At 37.8% G+C, this 23,994-nt stretch overlaps 3 protein-coding genes and 2 non-coding genes across 6 annotated transcripts; 3 read left to right on the plus strand and 2 right to left on the minus strand.

Moving 5' to 3' along the window:
- Positions 1-8,069: 8,069 nt before the first annotated feature.
- LOC112189986 (AUGMIN subunit 2) lies at positions 8,070-13,408 on the minus strand. 2 transcript variants are annotated; one of them, XM_024329401.2, is made up of 9 exons: positions 13,291-13,408; positions 13,061-13,107; positions 11,485-11,553; positions 10,974-11,087; positions 10,657-10,762; positions 10,315-10,388; positions 9,287-9,355; positions 8,787-8,900; positions 8,070-8,560 (listed from the first exon to the last, which is right to left on the minus strand). In XM_024329401.2, the coding sequence occupies exons 4-8, from the start codon at positions 11,064-11,066 to the stop codon at positions 8,817-8,819; spliced, it is 426 nt and encodes a 141-aa protein (XP_024185169.1). In that variant the 5' UTR covers positions 11,067-11,087; positions 11,485-11,553; positions 13,061-13,107; positions 13,291-13,408; the 3' UTR covers positions 8,070-8,560; positions 8,787-8,816. The 2 variants fall into 2 exon arrangements, 1 of the variants encoding a protein (XP_024185169.1); XR_005807081.1 differs by lacking the exon at positions 8,070-8,560 and having other exon boundaries at positions 8,786-8,900; positions 10,661-10,762; positions 13,291-13,398.
- Positions 13,409-13,892: 484 nt separating this feature from the next.
- LOC112184986 (palmitoyl-monogalactosyldiacylglycerol delta-7 desaturase, chloroplastic) lies at positions 13,893-15,818 on the plus strand. Its single transcript, XM_024323205.2, has 5 exons — positions 13,893-14,386; positions 14,510-14,650; positions 15,053-15,199; positions 15,329-15,435; positions 15,532-15,818. The coding sequence occupies exons 1-5, from the start codon at positions 14,150-14,152 to the stop codon at positions 15,746-15,748; spliced, it is 849 nt and encodes a 282-aa protein (XP_024178973.2). The 5' UTR covers positions 13,893-14,149; the 3' UTR covers positions 15,749-15,818.
- Positions 15,819-20,152: 4,334 nt separating this feature from the next.
- Positions 20,153-23,765, minus strand: LOC112189642 (AUGMIN subunit 2). Its single transcript, XM_024328988.2, has 6 exons — positions 23,076-23,765; positions 22,677-22,802; positions 22,434-22,538; positions 21,423-21,491; positions 20,912-21,025; positions 20,153-20,699 (listed from the first exon to the last, which is right to left on the minus strand). Exons 1-6 carry the CDS (start codon positions 23,196-23,198, stop codon positions 20,355-20,357), a joined length of 882 nt encoding a protein of 293 aa, XP_024184756.1. The 5' UTR covers positions 23,199-23,765; the 3' UTR covers positions 20,153-20,354.
- LOC112191070 lies at positions 23,564-23,750 on the plus strand. Its single transcript, XR_002932784.1, has one exon. It is a non-coding gene; the product is annotated as a small nucleolar RNA Z112 (small nucleolar RNA).
- A 55-nt stretch (positions 23,766-23,820) lies between the features above and the next one.
- LOC112191103 lies at positions 23,821-23,967 on the plus strand. The gene has a single exon (XR_002932824.1). It is a non-coding gene; the product is annotated as a small nucleolar RNA snoR2/U65 (small nucleolar RNA).
- Positions 23,968-23,994: the final 27 nt, after the last annotated feature.

The raw sequence follows: 23,994 nt of genomic DNA on the forward strand, positions 1-23,994 counted from the left end.
TAGGGTTTAGAGTTGTAATAGGAATGTGTTTTAGGTATTCAATTGTAATCGGATTCTATTACCTTTTTGGGTACCTTGTAACTCCCTATTTAAAGGGCTCCTATTATCAATGATAACACACAATTCTATTCTCCTACAACACGTTATCAGCACGAGTTCTAACCCTAGCCGAAAAAAACCCTAAAACTATCTCTCACAAAATCTGCCGCACACCTCCTGCAGCCCCTGCTGCCTCAGCCCCCCACAGCTCGCCCTGCACACCTACGCAGCCCGTGCTGCTGCCTGCACACCAGCCCAGCCTCCTCATCCTCACCAGCCCGCTGCAACCTCCCTGCCGCAACGCAGCCTCCCTGCACAGCCCGCACTGCCCAGGCCACTTCCTTTACCTGCAGCCGCGCACGCCCCAGCCTCCTATCGCAAGCAGCCGCGCACTCCCTTCACCCTGCAGCCAGCGCGCCCAGCAACCTCTTTTCCGATCCTCGCCGCGTGGTGAATATCCACCCTCCCGTCGCGTGGTCGAACAGCACCCCTTTTCCGATCACATGCAGCCCGCGCGCCCAGCAGCACACGCTTCTGCCATCCCACCAGCCAACGCAGCCCAGCAGCCCTCAGCTCTGCAATTTCCTGCTGCACAGCCCGCGCAGCACCGAACGAAGAAAACAGAGGGAGGAAATGAAGAAGAAGACCGAGAAAAAAAAAACAGAAAAAAAGGAGGGACCCGGCCAAAGAAGAAAAAAAAGAAAAAAGGGAAAGGAAAGGGGAGGAGCGGGCTTGGGCCCGGAAAGAAAAAAAAGGAAAAGGGAGGAAAAGAAAAAAAAAAAAAGAGGAGGAAAAGGGTTGGACCCGAAAAAAAAGAAAAAAAAAAAAGGGGGGGAAGGGAGAAGGACAGCCCACTAACTGCCAATTTCCGACCAAATTCCAGCAATCCTATTTTAGCTACACGCCTGCATCAACACGCGCGTGTATAAAGAATCGTGAAGCAAAGCTTTAAATTATCAAGTAAGTTTTTACGATTAAGGTTGCTGCTTTCATGTATTTAAATTCCTTTTATTTTCTGTATAATATTGGAATATATGTTGCCAAGTGATTTTGAGTACTTAACAAAGTGGAATTGTGGGGATTCACGCTTAACGAACTAAGAGCGTTCGTATGAACTAAGAGTGTTCATAATTAAACGAACTAAGAGTGTTCGTGTGAACTAAGAGCGTTCACAATGCTTGGACTAAGAGCGTCCGTAAGCATCAAATTGTGACCATATTAAACATCATTGTTGGTCTAATCCAAAAGAGATTCTTGGAAAATGATTTCTTGGTAGCATAGCTCGGAAATCTTATTATTTTAGTTTTCGTGGAAGTTTAGCTCCGAAACTAATATATCTTCTCTTCTTATTTTCAGGATGTCGAATGAACTTAGACTCGACTTTCCCATGCTTGACTCAACAGGCTCGGATTACCACAGTTGGGTAACCGATGTTGAGAACCATCTCACTTCAAAGGGAATTTTACCCATAATCCAGGCACCTAACCCGGATCTTATGTTCAACTGAACATCTACAAAGCATGCTCAAGCAGTTATCTTGATGCGACGCCATATGGATAAGGCACTCAGATTGGAGTATATGTCGATCAAGAATGCAAGAGAGCTATGGGTAGCGCTAGAAGAGCGCTTTGGCAATGTCCAAGATTCCCTCCTCCCTGACTTGAAGGTTCAATGGAACAATCTGCGCTTTGCTGACTTCAAGTCTGTTGCTGAATATAATTCAGAAGCTCTTCGCATACAGTCCATGTTGAGGTTTTGTGGACAACCTGTCACAGAGCAAGAGCTAATTGAGAAGACTCTCTCCACCTTCCCCGTTTCAGCCATTGTGGTATCAAAGCAATACCGTACTGAAGTCAATGCTGGACGGATCACGATGTTTCATCAGCTTATCAATATTATATCTATAGCTGAGAAACATGATAACATACTCGTGAGGAATTATAATTCAAGGCCCATTGGAACTAAGAGCGTTCATGAGGCGAATTATAATGCACCCAAAGGAGGGCGCAAGGAGCGGTACCCTAAGAATGGGGGATATGAGGGACGTTTGGGCCCATATAACCGCCCTAACCAGGAAGGAAACCGCAAGTTTGGTGTGGATACACGTAGTGGTAATGCCACACGTGGGAGAGGGGGTCGTGGTATCCCTAGCCGTAATGGTGGCTCAATGGGTCTTGGTGGTGGCACCAACCCTCCTAGGGAACGCCCGCAACGTGCACAACGTGCACCTCAATTAAAGGGAGGCAACCGCAATGATGAGTGTCATCGATGTGGATCAATTGAGCATTGGTTCAAGCAATGCAAGGCAAGTGAGGAACTAGCTGCAAGCTACAAGGCATATAGGGACATGAGAGAGCAAGAAGTGTACCTTGCAAAAGAAGAAGAAGATGGTGGAGATGTCAATCTCACCATAGAGGACTTCAAAGCTGAAGATGAAGTGCACATAGATGCAACAGACTTTGATTAGATTAGTCCTTTTTATTTTTCCAAGAACTTTTGTAATGGCAATTTGCCTTAGTCAATAAATGACAATTGTATTAACTCTTTCTTATGTGGCAGACCCAATAAAATGTGATGTCTAGGAAAGTCATTGAGATTCTTGGTACTTAAGAGAGCCTCGCTCCACCAACATCTCTCTCTACTTTCCTGGTCATATTTGATTGGAGTTACCAAATGGATAGAGTGACTACAATGTGTCTTACTTTGATTTTATTTTGGATTAGACTTTGGAAACTTTGATGTAATCATTGGCTATTAATAAAGTGTCAATTCGTTTACTTAATGTCTTGGACATACCTTAATTCGAAATTTATTATATAAGAGCCAATGGTTTTCATGTGGAAACACATTATAAGAATGGACAGAGTTCCTTTGCATCACCTCTAATGACTACGGACATAAACGAGTATTAGAGAAACTTATGTGTCGCTCTAGTGGGTTGTATGCAACCACTATTTGAGTTATTGAGTTATTGAATCCAACCATGTCATGAGAGATGACTTATGGGATTTTGACACATATAGGCTTTGATATGATGATCCGTGTATTAAAGACTTTACACGAACATCCATTTTCAGAACGAAGAAAAGTAAGAACTAAGAATTGGTTCGAGGAGCTGCACATGTGCCTCATGGCGCCATGATTGTGCAAAGACAGGCCATACATGGCCAGTGCCGCCTACCCCCTGCGGCAAATACATGGCATTGACGCCATAAACTCCTCTCTCTACTTCTCAAGTCTATTGTGACATTATGGCTTAACCAAATTGGTTGATTATAAAGCTCATGTTTCGTTCTGTAAAGCCTGTTATTTAGGATTGAGACCATCTTATGCAAAGGAGATTGAGGAAATAATTCCATTCTCACAAAGAATCTAAGGGAATTCTATGGATTTGATCAACCAACTTGCGGACCATATAGATGTTTTATGGTGTTGGTTGATACGCAAACACGCTGGTCACGTGTTGTGCCATTATCCACTCATAATGCTGATTATACTACACTCCTAGCACATAACATATGGCTACGGGCTCACTACCCAGATCATCCCACTAAGTCAATTTGACTTGATAATGCTAGAGAGTTTACATCGACAGTTTTCGATGACTATTGCATTTCATTGGGTATTGATATCAAGTATCATATTCCCTTGTACACACCCAATTGGTCTCGCGGAAAAGCCACCCTTAAACGACTACGATGGTAGCCCGGACATTGGTAATGCGCACCAATATTTCCGCTTGGGTTATGCAATAACGCATGCAGCTATGCTAATTCGTTTACGACTCATAGCAGCCACTCAACTTTTATTTGCGTTACAGCTAGTGACTGGGTTCGAGTTTAATATCTCGTATTTATGCATATTTGAGTGTGCGGTTCATGTGCCAATTGCCGACACAGTGCATCAACATAAGTCATTGCAACGAATGCATATATATATTTGTTGGACATGAGTCTCCAACTATAAATCCGCTATGTAGAACCCTTGACAGGCTATCTCTATTTCGCTGGATTTGCGAATTGTCACTTTGATGAGACAGTCTTCCCATCGTTAGGGGGAGATTAGAACGTCAATGTTCAACAGGAACGACAGGAATTGTCGTGGTCTGTCCCCACTATGTCTCATCTTGATCCCCTAAAAGTGACGAGATCACATATACCTGCTGCAAACATGCCTGCAAGGATTGATGTCCCCACAAGAGGACATGGTGCCACCCAGAGAAGATGGGTACTGCACCACTACCATGGATGGTAGTATGGTGACGCCACAAAGGTGGCATAATGGCGTCATAGGCCATGGGTTCCGCTAGAGAGAGTAGGAGACCCATAGGTTCGATGGATTCTCGCCCTAAGAAGAGAGCGAGTTTGGCACAACTTGATCCATTGATCATTGATACTCATAATCCGTCTCATGAGAATATTTTGGATTGTGGTTATGTCCAAGAGACATCGTTGGGGGACGCCTCAATGTTAGAACCAATTCCTGAAAATATAGAGATCTCTACGAACTACACTAGTGTACATGAGGACGCGGAATTATTGAGACCAATGACATCGAACCTTACTCCGTTGAAGAATGCCAACGTAGAGAAACTTGGCCTAAATGGAAATATGCGATCCAGGTTGAATTGGATTCACTAACGAAGAGGAAGGATTTCGGGCCTGAGATGCCAACACCTCATAACATAAAACCTATTGACGTTAACAGGTCTTCGTTAGATAGCGTGATGAGAAAAAGAGATGGTAATCTCGCCTTATGGCGCAAGGTTTCTCACAACGCCCTGGAATCGACTACGAGAAGACATATTATCTCGTAATGGATGTCATTGCACTCCACTACCTTGTCAGTTTGGTAGTTTCCAAATAACTGAACATGCAGCTTACGAATGTGGTCACTACGTATCTCTATGGGGATCTAGATACGGAATATAATGAAAGTTCTTATGGACTTTATTTACCCAAGTCAAGTGGCTCTAGACCACGGAGCGTATTTGCAACGAGGTTGAAATGCTCACTAAAATGACTACTTGATTGGGAAAGGATATGATGAACTATGCCCACGCGTTTCCATGACAAGTTCCGGATTTGCAATTGTCGCGGTTTATAATTGGAACCCTTGAGAGTTAAGGGAAACCGCTGAACACCTGAAATCCGAGTTTGAGAGGAATGACCTTGGGAGAACACGGTTTTGTCTAGATTCAGAACTTGTATACCGTGTCAATAGACATTTTTGATAAAGTCAAAGATGCACCATGGTCGTCCGTAGTCTTGGCCCTAAAAGGGATCCGTTTCGTCCCAGGGATGATGACGAAGACGTGTTAATAGCAGAAGTGCTTATTTATGTACAATAGGCGCATTATTGTACTTAGCACAATGCAAGACCGGACACCTCAATTATTATGAACTTGTTGGCTAGACATAGCCCCGCGCCAACGCAACGCCATTAGATTGGTATAAAGACAATCTTTCGATATTTGAGAGGTACGATTGATATGGGCTTGTTCTATCTCTACAGAGAAAAGAGATGACGGAAGTGTGGGATCGGACCCCACAAGGCAAAATGCCACCTTCCGTGCTCCTCCTCCCCTCCATCGAAATGACAACAAGCATTTCTAAATATTGAAATGAACCAAATCCGATCAAAGGATAATGTAGCGGACTTATTTACTAAGTCGTTACCAAAATCCACTTTCGAGAAACATGTGAATAGCATCGGATTAAGAAAGTTATCCGAACTCCCATGATTGTAGCAATCAGGGGGAGATATTGACATCAGGGGGAGGCATGATCAAGGTTCAAAATCTCTGCGATATATCCGATATATCCCCCGATATCTCCTTTTTTCGACGGACCGATATATTTATGGGGGTAAATATCTTATCTGTCACCGTTTCTGCGAAATTTCTCCGACATCGTCAAATATCCCCGATATATTAGATATTTGCGATATATCCCGATAAAGTGAAGAAATATCTGTAAAATTTGAGGTAAAAAAAAAAAAAAAAACTCAGTAATTCTCTACGTTATAAAAATAAAAAATAATGATTATATATATAGACTACGTTATAGTACTTCTAAAAAAAAAAATCAAACATATATAATATATATAAGTATATAACAAACTGCAACTGACAATTCTCTATTTTTCTCCCATTTTCTCCTCTTTTCTGTCGTCCCCTCCGGCCCTCCCCACCTTTTCTTCCCTTTTCTTCTCTTTTCAAATGGTTAATGTAGATTGTATGCTTTAGAGATGCAAAGGAATCATTTGGGTCAACCATAGCAAGAAAAACAAGAGAAACCAAAAATACAGGTTTGTGGTATATCCGTATATGTATACATTAAAACACACACACACACACACACACATATAATTTCTTTAATAGAAAATGTTGATCTATTATAGTAGTAACTCATTGTAGTAGCTTTACAGCTGATTGGTGGACACAATTTGGGTATTCTACACCAAACATGCAGAAAATTGCAATGCGTATTTTGGCACAAACGACTTCTTCTTCTGCGTGTGAGAGAAATTGGAGTACATTTGCTATTATTCATACCAAGCAAAGGAACCGTTTGGCATATCAGAAGTTGGAAAAGCTTGTATACTGCTACTACAACATGAAGCTGCGGCTGCGAGATAAACAGGCAAAGAATAATGTGGTCAATGAAAACAACTATATAGATCTACTTCATGTTGCAAGCAAGCCGCTTGATAATGGCATTGATCCACTTCATGATTGGATTATGCCTGCACACCTCGATGATGAAGCTGGAAGACCTCTTCCACAAGTTGTAGAAACTGCAACTAATGCTGGAATCAACGTAGAGAGAGTCTTATCTGAAGAAGTTGTTAAAAACCCAGAAGATAATTCAGATAGTGATGATGCGTGGGGTGGTACAGCAACTCCAGATAGTTCTGATGATGGTGGAGAGGGTGGAAGCGGAACAGGTGGTGGAGGTGAAAGATATGAATATGGACAATCTTCTGTGGATGAAGGATTCCAATTTACCTGTGAAGGTAATTTTGATCATGCCACCCAAGATGAAGACCACGAAGTGAGAACAGCTGGTCATGGTGCTGAAGAGAAGACCCGATATGGGAGGAGGACTAGAGGTGCAACTGATGATCAAAGTACCTCATCTGATGTTTCTTCAATTGCCTTAAGTTTTGACTCTATCAGTTTAGGCACAGAGCGCAGTGGGATCTCAAATGAATCTCATGAAGGCAACAATCAATTTGGTTATGATGCTTATGGATATAATCAATATGGAGAAGTATATGATCAGTCATCTAGTTGGGTTCATCTTTATTATCCCCTTATAGGGGAAACAGTCGGCAGCTCTAAAGAGATCTATAACTATCATGTTCATCACTACAATTCGCACTATATGGGTCATATGTCTTGGTCTGATTATTGCATTTTTGTAGACCAGCGAGCGGCTTTTCAACCGCCTATAGAGTCTCTTTTTGGATGTAGATGAAGTTTACATTCATATGTATTTATATGTAGTTCTAAATTTCTAATAAATTGACTTTTTTCAAAAACTATATTTTCGTACACTGTATCCCCGATATATCCCCGATATATCCGATATCTCCCTTTTTCAAAGTACCGATAGATATGAAAATACCGATATTTAAAACCTTGGGCATGATGTCTACATGTTCAATCTCGAAGAGTGAAGGACGTGTTGTGCTCTTTTTGTCCTTCGACCAGGGTTATTTTTGTCCCACAGGGTTTTTGTTACCTGGCAAGATTTTTAACGAGGCAACAATTAAAGCGTCATCACCAAGTTTGAGCGGCACAAGGGGGAGTGTTGAAGGATATCGACATAATGTGTGCCTCTACAAACTAGGGTTTAGAGTTGTAATAGGAATGTGTTTTAGGTATTCAATTGTAATCGGATTCTATTACCTTTTTGGGTACCTTGTAACTCCCTATTTAAAGGGCTCCTATTATCAATGATAACACACAATTCTATTATCTTACAACACTTTATTTACTTTGGCACAATTCCCAATATAATAGAATCAAATGTATTACTGCTGCACAAACTAATGTTTTTCAATTTCAGAATATAGAATCAAATGTATTACTGCACAAACAACTGTTAAGGTGCATGATCGACATAGAAAGTGTATGCAGAGGCGGCTGCGTTATATTAAAAGTCAGCTTTTAAGTAGCAGCCTTTTTAACCGAAGGAGGCCATGACAATCTCCTATGGCAAGAGCCGTCCAGCTCACTTTCATCCTCTGCTTCTTAATGCTTGATATCCGGCCTTCTTGAGCTTTTGATAGCTAAGTCATCAAAGCTTGGTTCAGTTTTCCAGGGAGGCGGAGTTACACAATCGGAAACCCCTGGTACTCTTCTGGATTCCTTGGCTGGTGTGATAGGTGAAGCGGTATCAGAATGACCTACTCTGAGATGTTGAAGTGTTGCAAACGATTCCCTCATAGCAGATATTGCTTCAAAAAACCGGGTGCATGATGCTAAGGCAACAGGAATTGGACGAAGCATTTCCTGCATCAGTTGAAGAAAATAAAGATCTCTGATGAAATGCTTAAAGACTTCCTCAGCCGGGGCCTGGAGGAAGGAAATGTAAAGGACACACTCACATGTGGTCTAAAATCAAACAACATTACACAAATATGCTCAAATCTTATAGTAATGACACAAAAAAAATTATGCTTTATGCAATCTGGATGAATAGAAACAAATGAAATGTTTCTACAAACATACCCCCCCCCCCCCATACTGAAGGAGGCTCCTTAAATGTCTAGCTCCACTGGAAATCGGCAACTGATGCTGTTAATGCTCCATAATCACTAGCAGCCTTCATCAGTAATTCCGAGAATTGTTTCTGCATAAACCAAGCAAATATGCCACAAGTGGCATTAAGAAAAGTCATCGTCAACATAATGAGATTTCCAAGGAAATCATACTCTTCATTGTCAGGAAATTATCCTTCAACTGTCGTCTAAGATTAATATTTCCCAAAAGCTAAATAAAAATCATTCATATATTTCACAACTACAGTTATGACATATAATTGATTCATTAGTTGTTTTGATAAAAATACCCTATAAAGAAGGATTTAGTGACAAAAGGCTGGTTAGACTGAACCAAATAAATAAGATTAGTCCTGTAATCATAGTGAAGGACGTACAATACAAGTAAACATTACAAATTCGCAGTTCAAATACAGATAAAAATTTCACTCCAACATAAGAGATATGAGCAGATAACCTGATACTCTGCTTCCACTGGAATGCAATCGAGTGAATATGGCTGTTGGAGACAAGCAATGATACGATCCTGTCAGAACATAGAAACAAAATATGGTAAACTGAGATACAAACAGATGAAGTGAACTACTAATGTCAAAAACACAAAACAGCATATTGCTGGTGGAATGAAAGAGGAAGCTCGAGGAAGGATAGACAATGTTAATTTGCTATTGTATGTCCATTGTCATTAAACTTCCAGACAAGAAGTTAACCAAACATAACTTTGCCATATCACCAGCATATCTTCGAGAGCATATATAATCTTGAAAGGACAGGCATCAATCGCTTCAGAAGAGAGGTTATTCTTCCGTTCAGATTTCATATGTTGCTCAAGGGTGAACATTTGAAACTTTGAGAGTTCAAAATTCCATTTTAATATCATACAGTAACTATGCTGATATCAGCCAAATGGCTGAGAAGGTTATTTTTAATTAAGACAACTCTGACAATGCATGCACCAATCAAAGAACAAAAACAATGCCACATGGCTGAGAAGTTTATCTTTCTTAAGGCTTCATTGTATGACGTTTCCATCACTAAAAGTGAAGCATATTTGACACACATATAAAGATGATATTTGAAATTCAGCACAAGTGACTCCAGCTTATTACTAAGACCTTGAAATAGTTGTCCTGTAATTTTCCCATACAGATATTAAAGAAACCCCAACGCACTAGAATATGCAACCAGTGCCTATTGTTAAACCATAATATGATTAGACAAAGACAAGTCAATTCGATAATACCTCAGATGGACTACAGAAATTTGTGGTGCATATTAACCCACAGAGAATTTACCCAACTTTGTTCTTAGAATAATTGGAATACAAGAGTGCATGTAATAGATTTTGTATAAAAATCAGAAATATAGAACATTGAGCATCATCATTTTCAGGGACACGGGGAAATTTAACATACAGCAGAAGAGTCTTCAACATATACATTCAAAAAACTGACAACGTACAACCACAAAACGCAAAAATTTTACCTTGTTCTGAATGACATCTTTTAAAATCGTGGTAATCCTTGATAGAGCCCCTGGTACTCTTCTGGAATCCTTGGCTGGTGTTATAGGAGAAGCAGTATCAGAATGACTATTGGCAGTATGGCTTACTGATTTGTGCATTATCTTCTACTGTTTATACCTTACCTTATTTATTAAGAAAGAGTTGTTAAAACATAGTTATGCGTTTAGCTGTTAAGAGTTGTTAAAAGGTTATGGAAGTTTGTTTCCTTATGCCTATATAGTGTATCCTTGTATTCTGTCTCTTTTATGAAGTAATATACAAAAAAACTCTTCACAAATTTCTGTCTTGTTTTCTTCAATGACCTACTCTAAGATGTTGAAGTGTTGCAAACGATTCCCTCATAGCAGACATTGCTTTGAAAAACCTGGTGCATGACGCTAAGGCAACAGGAATTGGACGAAGCATTTCCTGCATCAGTTGAAGAAAATAAAGATCTCTGATGAAATGCTTAAAGACTTCCTCAGCCGGGGCCTGGAGGAAGGAAATGTAAAAGACACACTCACATGTGGTCTAAAAACATTATACAAATATGCTCGAAGCTTATAATAATAACAAAAAAAAGTTATGCTTTACTCAATCTGGATGAATAGAAACAAATGAAATGTTTCTACAAACATACCCCCCATACTGAAGGAGGCTCCTTAAATGTCTGGCTCCACTGGAAATCGGCAACTGAAGCTGTTAATGCTCCATAATCACTAGCAGCCTTCATCAGTAATTCAGAGAATTGTTTCTGCATAAACCAAGCAAATATGCCAAAAGAAGCATTAAGAAAAGTCTTCTTCAACATAATGAGATTTCCAACAAAATCATCTTCATTGTCAGGAAATTAACCTTTAACTGTTTTCAAAGATTGATATTTCCCAAAAGCTAAATAAATATTGTTCATATATTTCATGACTAGCGTTATGACATATAATTGATTTATTAGAACAGAGAATTTAATGAAAATACCCTATAAAGAAGGATTTTGAACAAAGGCTGTTTAGACTGGACCAAATAAATAAGATTGATCCTGTATAATCGTAGTGAAGGATGTACAATACAGGTAAAGATATATAAATTTGCAGTTCGAAACTTCAAATGAAGACAGAAATTTTAATCAAACATAAGAGATATGAACAATTTACCTGATACTCTGCTTCCACTGGAATACAATCGAGTGAATATGGTTGTTGGAGACGAGCAATGATACGATCCTGTCAGAACATAGAAACAAACAGAATAGGGTATAACTGAGATACAAACAGATGAAGTCAACTACTGATGTCAAAAACACAAAACAGCATATGCTGGTGGAATGAAAGAGGAAGCTTGAGGAAGGATAGACAATGTAAATTTGCTATGTGTGTCCATCGTCACTTAACTTCCAGACAACCAAGTTAACCAAACATAAGTTTGCCATATCACCATCCCAAACATATCTTTGAGAGCATAATCTTGAAAGGACAGGCATCAATCGCTTCATAAGAGAGGTTATTCTTCCGTTCAGATTTCATATGTTTCTCAGGGGTGAACATTTGAAACTTTGAGAGTTCAAAATTCCATTTTAATATCATACATTAACTATGCTGATATCAGCCAAATGGCTGAGAAGGTTATTTTTCAGTAAGACAACTCTGACAATGCATGCACCAATCAAAGAACAAAAACAATGCCAATGGCTGAGAAGTTTATCTTTCTTAAGGCTTCATTGTATGACCTCTCTATCACTAAAAGTGAATGCGCACATTTAAACCAGATATATGAAATTCAGCACAAGTGTCTTCAGTGTATTACTAAGACCTTGAAATAGTTTGTCCTGTAGGTTGTCCCATGAACTATACAGATATTAAAGAAACCCCAAATGCACTAGAATATGCAAAGAGTACCTAATGATGAACCTTAATATGATTGATCAATTCAATTCGATAATACCTCAGATGGACTACAGAAATTTATGGTGTATATTAACACACACAGAATTTACCCAACTTTGTTCTTAGAAGCACTGGAATGCAACAAGTGCATGTCAAAATCAGAAATATAGAACATCGAGCATCAGAATTTTCAAAGACACATGGAAATACAGCAGAACGCTTTATCAAACTCCATCAGTGTGATGTTTTACTCTTCATCAAACTCAACCTTTGGCTTATCCAGATTTGTACAAAGAACTAACTAAGCAATGTCCATCAAAACAAAGGCACTCTTTAGCACTTCATGTAAGATTCAACCACATATCCAAGTATGACTTCCGACCAAAAATAGGAGCCATGCTCTGCCCCAAACAGTATCTACTTGGAATCAAATTAGATTAGATACTTGGATATGTGGAATCAAATTTGGATTAGATTAGATTAGATACCACTGTAATCAAATTTAGGAGTCACGCTCTTCCTCAAATATGGAATCCAAGCAATATCTAATCTAATCTATTTATAAAGTATCAAATTTCCGCTAGTCTACTGCCAACAATATCAATATCTAATCTATTTACAATATCTTTAATGTGTTGACCTCTAAAGCTAAAGCGATTTATGATAGTAAGGTGTTAACATAATTCTAGTGTGATGTTTAAGTTGTTCTCTAAACACACAGACGGAGTAAACATTCACATGACTCCCCAAACACAAAATTTGAAATATTACAAGAGACTGAGCAAATGCAATTAACAACATGCAGATCGTATTTACTTTCGCTAGGTTATAAGGAAGTAGATACAACCTTCTTCTAATTGCAACAAAGTAGTCCCTCTTCTTCGAAACAGATACCTGTGTGATCATAGTTTACATCAAAACTTCTAAACAAAATCTCTGTTTTGAAAGTTTTAATCTAAAACCCCAATCTAAATTTGGAGAACCCGTAAAAATGTATTCATCATGTAGACAAGAAACCACATAGGATGATGAAAACCAAAATACTACAGAAGATAAACAAGAATCAGACATACAAACCTAAATCAAAATGTCTGAAACATTCATTCCCAATTCAAGCGACTGACTTTTCACACATCTGAAATCCAATAACCATATAGCCTTATCAAATAAGATTTTGTAATTGAGTGATTTTCTGCAGATATGTAGATGGAGAGAAACGAGAGCTCCTTTCTGTCAAATTTACTGCAAGGCCAATTTACTTCAGGTGAAAGTGAAGGATTAAATTGTAATTGATGCAAAGGAGTGTTTAGAATAACTAATTAACAGCTGGAAGGGTTAGAAGATTCCAGAACAGTGTTTGTTTACAAGTCTGTCCATTAGTTGTTAGAGTTGTTGTCATAATGCACAGATTCACGACACGTGTCATTGATCTGATGGTCAGTATGGAGTTAGTTAAGGCATAGTCACTGTAAGTAGTAGTAGGTTAAGTACGATTAGCCTCTTTAAGTGTGTTCTAGCTCACTGCAAACATTCAGAGAAATATACACGTACAGTAGCTCTCTCAACACGTGTCATTGATCTGATGGTCAGTATGTAGTTAGTTAAGGCACAATCACTATAAGTAGTAGGATAGTCCGTTAGTACGATTAGTCTCTTAAGTGTGTTCAAGCTCATTGCAACATTCAGAGAAATATACCAGTAGCTCTTCTTTGCTTTCTTCTTTACCTTTCTCCTTCGTCTTCTACCTTTCTTCATTTCCATCAAAATCTCAGCAGAAGCATGCTATCAAATCATAGCCACACAAAAGACGTGTTAATGTTTACAAGTAATCGAGTCCAAATAATATAAAAGCTGCTTCTTCTAATTCTTCTTCGTTTCAAATTAGACAGAAAAGATTTTGCTTTTAATTTATTTCTCTCACTTGAAGAACAGCACCATGGAAGAAAAAATGGAGGCCTCAACAACCAAGTTTCTTGTCCTGGCCACACATTGCCTTGCTCTTTTGGGGCCGTTTTATTTCAACTGGTCTGCGTTTTGTCTGGCTGTGGCACTCTATTTTGTTACAGGTGTGGGTATTACTCTGTCCTTCCATAGAAACCTCGCTCACCGCAGCTTTAAGCTTCCTAGATGGCTCGAGTACTCTTTCGCCTACTGCGCCGTCCTTTCGCTCCAGGTTTGTGAAACTTCATCCAAGGACATACTGTAAACTAACCCATCTTTTTTTATCTGACTAGCTTTATATATACTTTGAGGGATCATTAATCTGTTGCATGCTCTTGATTTGTATGGTTTATAGGGAAGCCCAATTGAATGGGTGAGCACACACAGAATCCATCATCAGTTTACAGACACATGGGATGATCCTCACAGTCCCATTAAGGGATTTTGGTACAGTCATATTGGTTGGCTTGTTGACTATCATTCTCGGTTTGGAACCGTACGTATAAGCCTCTCTCTCTCTCTCTCTCTCTCTCTCTCTCTCTCTCTCAAACACAATCCTAAATACCTGAGATACACACTGTGATTGAGATTATAGGGTACGTGCATATCATCGTATTTGTAACATATATATGCAGTTACGTCTTGAGTCTCAAAACCCGAGTTTAAGACTTTATGACTTAAGACCTTACCTATCTGAATACAATGATTTTTTTTTTTTTTTCCTTGTGAAATGAGATAAAAGTTGCATTAAAAAAAAAAAAAAACTACGTACTTCTTCTTTTTTTTTTGGAAATGAAACAGCTACATACTTGATCGTACTGGAATCAAGCATGTAGCATGTAGGAATCGATCGGAAAATTAATATATGCTCGTCTTCCCGATAATGTGTTTACAACAGCCTGACACACTAGAATTCAAGAATGTCGGAGACTTAAAGAAGCAGTGGTACTATAGGTTTATTCACTGTACGTATCCTTATCACTCTGTAGCTCTTGGAATTCTGCTATATGCTGGAGGAGGGCTACCATTCTTGGTTTGGGGAATGGTAAGCAGCTTGCTCTTACTGATCATCACCTAGCTTGTTCTACAAGAATGAGTCCTATGTACATATCAATGGAACCATATCTTACCGAACTGATTGATTGGTTGTCTTTTTAATTACAATTCTTTGCAGGGTGTAAGGACTGTATTTTTACTCCACATTACCTTCTCAATAAACTCGATCTGCCACATATGGGGAAAGCAAGTATGGAATACTGGTGATTTGTCTAGAAACAACTGGTATTAAATATTTATATATCAATCATTTGTCTAATGAATTAATATGTAGTTATTGGCACTGATTATATATAATTTAAAGTTTGATTTTGATTACAGGTTGTTAGGTTTGCTAGCGCATGGCGAAGGTTGGCACAATAATCATCATGCCTTTGAGTACTCAGCTCGACAAGGCTTGGAATGGTGGGAGATTGACACTACTTGGTATGTAATAAGCTTCCTAGAAGCCATTGGTTTGGCTACAGACGTAAAACTCCCAAATGAAGCTCATAAGAAAAGAAAGGCTTTTTGCAAGAATAGCAGTACCATCCAGTAATTGTTGATCAGAAGTCGATCGGGATTTAAGCAACAACGTATAGAAAGTGTAATGAATATTGGGGGTCATTGAGGATACCTTGATGTATGTCATATCCTTATTTATTTTTATTTTTTATAGTAAATTAATGTAGTGGAAACTTATTGAATCTGTTAACAGGTTACTCACTTAAATGTTGACATGTGACATTTTTAAAATAAAATTTACTATATTAACAACACATTCTTTCTTGATGTGTAATATTGTTCAGAAACATGTAATAAATATTGTCAAAATAATAAATTACACCTAGTAGAACTAAATTTACGATTTATGACCACACTTATTGTCGTTATTGTAATTGAGTGGTCAAAGATGTAATATCATTAATAGACAACTTTTATCAAATGGAGAACATTGATTATCAAATTGAGAACTTTCTTACTCGGTATTATCTTTTGGTTTAATATTAATTTTACCATGTTCACAACATAAATGTTGTCGGAATTGTAAAATTGTTGATAATCTTGTAAACTATGTAGTTTTTGAAGTAGTTACTACAAATAGAACAAAAGTTACCGCTTTTACATCAATTGTTGTGGGTTGTGAGAAAATGTGTAGTCATTGTACTAATCATTTCATTGATGATAAAAACATAGAGATTTACCACTGTGACAACAAATTGTCACACTTGTTAAATTGTCCATAAACTAGTATATTTGTTTAGGTAGAGTAATTACTACAAATAGAACAAAAATTACCCTTTTTACGTCAATTGTTGTGGATTGTAGTAAAATGCATGGTCATTGAAGTAATCATTTTATTGATGATAAAAACATAAAGATCTACCACTCTGACAACAAATTGGATGTTACACTTGTTAAATTGTCCATAAACTAGTGCATATGTTGTATGTGGAGTAATTACTACAATTAGACTAAAATTATTGCTTTTACATCAGTTGTTGTAATTGGTGGTATATTACGTCGATTGAAAGTAATTATAACTTCGACGATGGAAATTATACAATATATTACTTAAATTATGCAAGGGAGAATTTCATTACACCAATGAGGACATACGTGCTTTTAGTCAGAATATAATGGTCTACCTATATGATAACACATTGTGGTAACATTTGTAAATTAGTTCAAAAAGCATTAATAACAAGTTGTACGTGAAGTAGTTACTACATCTAAAACAAAGATTATCTATTTTTACATTAATTGTTGTGGTTGTCGTAAAATGCATGTAAAAAGAACTATATTTAGTTAAGGAAACTATTAATGCTATAATTAATTAGTAATAAAGACTATTTAACTAATACTAATTCTAGCCTAGGTAAGAAGGTTTTTGTTTTTAATAAGGAAAAAATATAATTGTCAATTGATAATCAAGCATTAACTGGCTGATGATAAAATTAATTAGTAATAAATACTATTTAACTAATATATAGTAAGAGCATCTTTAGAGCATCTTTAGCAGACTCTCTATTTTGACTCCTTAGCTATTTTTGGAGAGCATGTATAGCTTTTTATCTATTTTAGCAGCTGCACCAGACTCCTAAGTGGCTCTCTATTATAACTTTTAGCTATCTCGCTCCTAAATATAGAGAGCGGGATGAAGCTCTCTATAATTTAAAACATTCATTTTAAGTTATTTTATGTAATTTATAAATACATTTAAACTATTTAATCTTCATTTAAAAAATAATATAAATTCAAAACTAGCTAAAATAGAGAGCATTGATGCAGATGTAATTCTAAAGTGGCTAGGTAAAATAACTTTTTAGCTACTTTAGCTAAAATTTGACTTAAAAATGGCTAGCATTGCTAAAGATGCTCTTAGCAGACTCTCTATTTTGGCTCCTTAGCTATTTTAGAGAGCATGTTTAGCTTTTTATCTATTTTAAGTGCTGCATCAGACTCCTAAGTGGCTCTCTATTATAACTTTTAGCTATCTTACTCCTAAATATAGAGAGCGGGATGAGGCTCTCTATAATTTAAAACATTCTTTTAAAGTTATTTTATGTAATTTATAAATATATTTAAACTATTTAATCTTCATTTAAAAAATAATATAAATTCAAAACTAGCTAACATAGAGAGCATTGATGCAAACGTAATTATAAAGTAGCTAGCTAAAATAACTTTTTAGCTACTTTAGCTAAATTTTGACTCAAAAATAGCTAGCATTGCTAAAAATGCTCTAATTGGCTAAAGGCTAAACATGTTACCAAAATTTAAATATTTTGGACCATTAGATATATTTATTAATCCAGTGATCTAAAATATTTAACAAAATGGGTGTTTTGCAAACACCCGAATACCTAAGAAAATTGCATGAATATTAAATAAGATCGAGGTGTACTGAATAAGATGGACCAACCGTTATAACATATGTGTGTTCATTTTTTCTTAACAAGAGGAGAGTTTATTAATCACGTGACTAGACTGGCTCATATAATACAAACTACAAAGTCATTTTAACTTTTAAGGGTTTCGTCAATGAATTCACTTGTTAGGCGCAGCCCTGACTAATTATTGTGATCATCATGTATTGCATTGCATTGGATTAACTGCTACTTGTTTATTTGCATTCGTAGATTATCTTAGTTCTTTATTTTCTCGGCTTTTCATATTGGTTTTCTCAATGCAGGTGGCTCGCAAAGAGATACTCTTGCAAGGTTGAGTGCTGTTCATTGGTACTTGTTTATTTGCATTCCGTAGATTATCCTTTGTATCGTATGTTGTTTCTGCAGAGGAACTAAAAGGAAGTCGCGGAAAACAGGTGGAACAGGCTTTTGCAGACCATGGCCTTGTATGGAAATTGAAAGAGGTATGGCATAATACATGTTTAATTTCTACCAAAACTCTTATTGACAACCAAAAGGAATTGGGGAATGGGGACTATGTGCTGACAAAACACGCCCTTCTCTCTTTTACTACTACAGCTTGTAAATAATACTCGTAGCAGGACGAATATTAATCGCATATGTCCAAGTTTAAGTCGGAACAATTTCATTAATGAAAAGCTGATGTTCAATAAAACTGTAGGGAACGCAATTAGTCTTTTCAATTTTAGCAACTTCTACCAATATTTTCACTTGAGTGCTCAAGCTTTTGATGACTGAAGGCCTTAGAAGTACTGTCAGGCGATTTGGAATGTGAAATCATCGGGATTCAGAAACCTAATGCATTGAGTAAGGTGCGCATTATGTGTGTGTTTGTATTTTTTATCATCGTCTTTCTGTAAATTTATTATGGTTCAATGTTAGAAATGTAGCCCGCCCTTCATCCCCTGCCAATTTTAACTGGTATGTGCAGGAAGAAATCAATTTATTAACTCGTAGAAACTTTTCATTGACAATTGGAAAAAAAGAAACATGCGAGTGAAGTGCTCCTACTAAATCTTGCTCTCTGATCTTCCCATGAAGATAAAAGAATATATATATATATATATATATATATATATATATATAAATGTATCTTCTAGCAAATACTGATATGGTTTCGCTTGATGACGCTGTTAGACACTTTCTTTTCCAGCCGTTCTAATTTTTCATATATAATGGGAAGCAGAATCTTGCGAAACAGATGGGAGACTGTTATCTTCTTTTTGCTGCAAGCCTGCAAGTGGTGTTGTTGTTGTTGTTGTTGTTTTGTGATTTTGACGGTTATATTCCACCTTTCCTTTCTGATCTTCATACTTGAGGTGAAGTGAGAATCATGGGTTTAATTTAATTTGATTCTCAAATAATTTGGTAGAATGTCTTACTGTTGTGGCAAAGGCACCTGTAGTAACAAGAATAGTGAGGCATCTGGTGGCGATGCTTCTTTTAACGAATCCCGGGCCAAAGCGTCAGTGGACCGTTACGAAAATTGGAAAGTATAGTGATCGTCCGATTAGTTTCCTTTTACACGCTGTAGTTTTAAATCTTCATATCCAACTACATACTTTGTTCTAGCTTTCTTGGTTGAAACTTTATCTTATGCATGTGTAAGCATGATTTGCAGGTTCCTTGGCCTGTTGTGTAGACCTATGTGGATGCTCTTGTGTATCATATGACCTGATCAGACGGGTTGTTATATTAGTTTGTGTTTGAACATTTGACCAGATGACCCTTGCTTGTTAGATTAGCCGTGGAGACAGCATCTGCTACAATAACGGAGAACCCAGAAATCCAGAAAACCTATGAACCAAGAACAAAGAAGCCAGAAATCAAGAACAAAGAAACCACTGCAGGAATTTTGTTCATACTATCATAGGAAGCAAGCTAAAATGCCTAAAAGTGAAAGTGCCAAATTTGGGTACTGGGAGAATCCACTGCAGTTGTCTTCATGAAGTTTTGGGAGCATAACCACATGTTAAAGCTTTTACTTGTGAAACAGTGTATTACTAGGGCACAGGGAACAATTCCCAATATAATAGAATCAAATGTACCACTGCACAAACTAATGTTTTTCAAGTTCAGAACTTACAGAATCACATGTATTACTGCACAAACTCATGTTTTTCAAGTTCAATATGGGAAGTGTATGCAGAGGCTGCTGTGCTATATTACAATGCATGACCTATTTCAATTTTCACATCAAAACATACATTGGCTCACAACAAAAGTCAGCTTTTAAGTAGCAGCCTTTTTAACTGAAGGAGGCCAGGACAATCTCCTGTGGCTAGAGCCGTCCAGCTCACTTTCATTTTCTGCTTCTTGATGCTTGATATCCGTCCTTCTTGAGCTTTTGATAGCCACTTCATCAAAGCTTGGTTCAGTTTTCCAGGGAGGCGGAGTTACACAATCGGAAACCCCTGGTACTCTTCTGGAATCCTTGGCTGGTGTGATAGGAGAAGAGGTATCAGAATGACCTACTCTGAGATGTTGAAGTGTTGCAAACGACTCCCTCATAGCAGACATTGCTTCGAAAAACCTGGTGCATGATGCTAAGGCAACAGGAATTGGACGAAGCATTTCCTGCATTAGTTGAAGAAAATAAGGATCTCTGCTGAAATGCTTAAAGACTTCCTTGGCCAGGGACTGGAAGAAGGAAATGTAAAAGACACTCACATGTGGTCTAAAAACATTATACAAATATGCTCAAAGCTTATAATAATAACAAAAAAAAAAAGTTATACTTTACTCAATCTGGATGAATAGAAACAAATGAAATGTTTCTACAAACATACCCCCCATACTGAAGGAGGCTCCTTAAATGTCTGGCTCCACTGGAAATCGGCAACTGAAGCTGTTAATGCTCCATAATCACTAGCAGCCTTCATCAGTAATTCAGAGAATTGTTTCTGCATAAACCAAGCAAATATGCCAAAAGAAGCATTAAGAAAAGTCTTCCTCAACATAATGAGATTTCCAACAAAATCATCTTCATTGTCAGGAAATTAACCTTGAACTGTTTTCAAAGATTGATATTTCCCAAAAGCTAAATAAATATTGTTCATATATTTCATGACTAGAGTTATGACATAAATTGATTTATTAGAACAGTGAATTTGATGAAAATACCCTATAAAGAAGGATTTTGAACAAAGGCTGTTTAGACCGGACCAAATAAATAAGATTGATGCTGTATAATCGTAGTGAAGGATGTACAATACAGGTAAACATATATAAATTTGCAGTTCGAAACTTCAAATGAAGATAAAAATTTTAATCAAAACATAAGAGATATGAGCAATTCACCTGATACTCTGCTTCCACTGGAATACAATCGAGTGAATATGGTTGTTGGAGACGAGCAATGATACGATCCTGTCAGACCATAGAAACAGAATAGGGTATAACTGAGATACAAACAGATGAAGTCAACTACTGATGTCAAAAACACAAAACAGCATATGCTGGTGGAATGAAAGAGGAAGCTTGAGGAAGGATAGACAATGTAAATTTGCTACGTGTGTCCATCGTCACTTAACTTCCAGACAACCAAGTTAATCAAACATAAGTTTGCCATATCACCATCCCAAACATATCTTTGAGAGCATAATCTTGAAAGGACAGGCATCAATCGCTTCATAAGAGAGGTTATTCTTCCGTTCAGATTTCATATGTTGCTCAAGGCTAAACATTTGAAACTTTGAGAGTTCAAAATTCCATTTTAATATCATACATTAACTATGCTGATATCATCCAAATGGCTGAGAAGGTTATTTTTCAGTAAGACAATTCTGACGATGCATGCATCAATGAAAGAACAAAACTATGCCAGATGGCTGAGACGTTTATCTTTCTTAAGGCTTCATTGTATGACCTTTCTATCACTAAAAGTGAATGCTTCTTGACGCACATTTAAAGCTGATATATGAAATTCGGCACGAGTGTCTACAGTGTATTACTAAGAACTTGAAATAGTTTGTCCTGCAAGTTGTCCCATGAACTATACAGATATTAAAGAAACCCCAATGCACTAGAATATGCAAAGAGTACCTAATGTTGAACCATAATATGATTGATCAATTCAATTCGATAATACCTCAGATGGACTACAGAAATTTATGGTGTACATTAACACACGGAGAAATTACCCAACTTTGTTCTTAGAAGTACTGGAATGCAACAAGTGCATGTCAAAATCAGAAATATAGAACATCGAGCATCAGCATTTTCAAAGACACATGGAAATACAGCAGAAGAATCTTCAACATATACATTCAAAAACTAACTATGTACAACCACAAAATGCAAAAACCTTACCTTGTTCTGAATGACGTCTTTTAGAATCGTAGTAATCCTCGATAGAGTTTCACACTTCTTTTCCATTTCGCTCACATGTGTCAAATGTGATACATTTTTATCATCCTAAAGATAACACAACACAATGTCGGTTCAACAGATCAAAAAAAAGAACACAGATCAGAAACCCTTTTGCTACATGAAGAACACTTATATGCATAGCAAATCGAAAAACAGGACAGAAGATAGACTCGAAAAGCTCACTTTTCTCCCTTGAAGTTCAACTTGCAGATCTGCTATTTTCCTTTGCACGCTGGTAAGTTCCCTCAGAACCCTTATCAAGTCATCACCTTTCTCACCAGTACTACTCGACCAGCGCTGAAGCTCTTCCTGCATCATAACAACGACTTACCCTAACTGAATTTCCAACCACTAATCATCCACATTACAATTAACCAAACAATCGACACAATTAACCAAATCTTGGTCAAAGCATTGTTCTTTTTTCAATCGGGTGTTCAAAATCAAGCTCAGAAATGTGGAAATGCAAGGGGTAAGAAATCAAATTGAGTTCATAATTGAAATGGGTGGAGCTAATTCCGACCCAAAGTGAGCAAAGAAGTAAAATTGGACATGGTAGATAGTAAAAGTTTGGATTTTTACCGGAGTGGGAGCAGCGGCGACTGAGAAACCAAGATCCGAAGCAATAGAGAGAGCATCGGACATGCCTCCGATTCGTCTCAGAGGCTTCTTCCCCACCCAGGTACTATCACTCCCCATCGACATTCCTCCACCCACTTTCTTCTTTTGCTTTTCAGAGACCCACCAAATGCTTCAGAAATTTTCAAAATCCAAGAGCTTTGAAATTGCAAAGGAGGACTCTTTGCCGGCCGGTTCAACCGGTTAAAGCCCAATTTATATAGGTGACCCGCCAAGTTGGGCTGGACAACCAGCCAAAATGAGGCCCATTTTCTCAATTAGGGTTTAGGAGGACTATGCTTCCCTATATAAACTCTCTCCTCCGCTCTCTAGAATCACTCACCAATGGAATGGTTTGTTCCGTCTCTCTTCTCAAATTGGGGTTTCTGGGTTTTTCAGGGTTTTGTTGGTGTTTATGGGTTCTGGGTTTGTTTATGGTTTAGGGTTTATTGGATCCAGTGAGGAAGCATACCCAAATTGATAGGAAGTGCCGTATGACACTTTAAACAGCGGCGGCTACATGGAACGAGCCACCCCTTGTGCCCATCCACCGGTGAGTATTAGTTACTCATCGGTCGGGAACAGAGGTGGCTCCGGTGTGCCGCCGTGTGTGTGATTTGGAACGGGACTCTGAGGGTCATCTTCTTAACTTGTTTAGTGTTTTCTGCTTTGAATCTGTGTTTGATTTTTCGAGTGAAATTGTATATACGGTTCGATGCCACGTCGACGGTAGCCAAAGTGCCTTGACCGACGATGCTATGATTGAACCGAGATCGAAATCTTTCGCTTTCTGATAGGAACCTGTGGATCCTATTTACAATCTGGTCCACGGAGCCGATTTACTGCGATTACATCTATTGCCGATTTAGAATCTGTGTTTGTT

This window comes from Rosa chinensis, chromosome 2, assembly GCF_002994745.2.
Source record: "Rosa chinensis cultivar Old Blush chromosome 2, RchiOBHm-V2, whole genome shotgun sequence".
NCBI lineage: Eukaryota > Viridiplantae > Streptophyta > Magnoliopsida > Rosales > Rosaceae > Rosa > Rosa chinensis.

Bases quoted from the DNA above. Each gene is read 5' to 3' on its own strand.
- LOC112184986 (XM_024323205.2), top strand. From the start codon at position 14,150: ATGGAAGAAAAAATGGAGGCCTCAACAACCAAGTTTCTTGTCCTGGCC. The intron at 14,651-15,052 runs GTACGTATAAGC...TGTTTACAACAG, and splicing joins ATCATTCTCGGTTTGGAACC to CCTGACACACTAGAATTCAA. The intron at 15,200-15,328 runs GTAAGCAGCTTG...AATTCTTTGCAG, and splicing joins CATTCTTGGTTTGGGGAATG to GGTGTAAGGACTGTATTTTT.
- LOC112189642 (XM_024328988.2), bottom strand. From the start codon at position 23,198: ATGTCGATGGGGAGTGATAGTACCTGGGTGGGGAAGAAGCCTCTGAGA. The intron at 22,539-22,676 runs GTGAGCTTTTCG...TGTTATCTTTAG, and splicing joins TTGAACTTCAAGGGAGAAAA to GATGATAAAAATGTATCACA. The intron at 20,700-20,911 runs GTATGTTTGTAG...CAACTAATGCAG, and splicing joins AGCCTCCTTCAGTATGGGGG to GAAATGCTTCGTCCAATTCC.
- LOC112189986 (XM_024329401.2), bottom strand. From the start codon at position 11,066: ATGAAGGCTGCTAGTGATTATGGAGCATTAACAGCTTCAGTTGCCGAT. The intron at 10,389-10,656 runs GTCATTGAAGAA...CTATAACACCAG, and splicing joins ACTTCAACATCTTAGAGTAG to CCAAGGATTCCAGAAGAGTA. The intron at 9,356-10,314 runs GTAAAATTTTTG...ATGTTCTGACAG, and splicing joins AAGATGTCATTCAGAACAAG to GATCGTATCATTGCTTGTCT.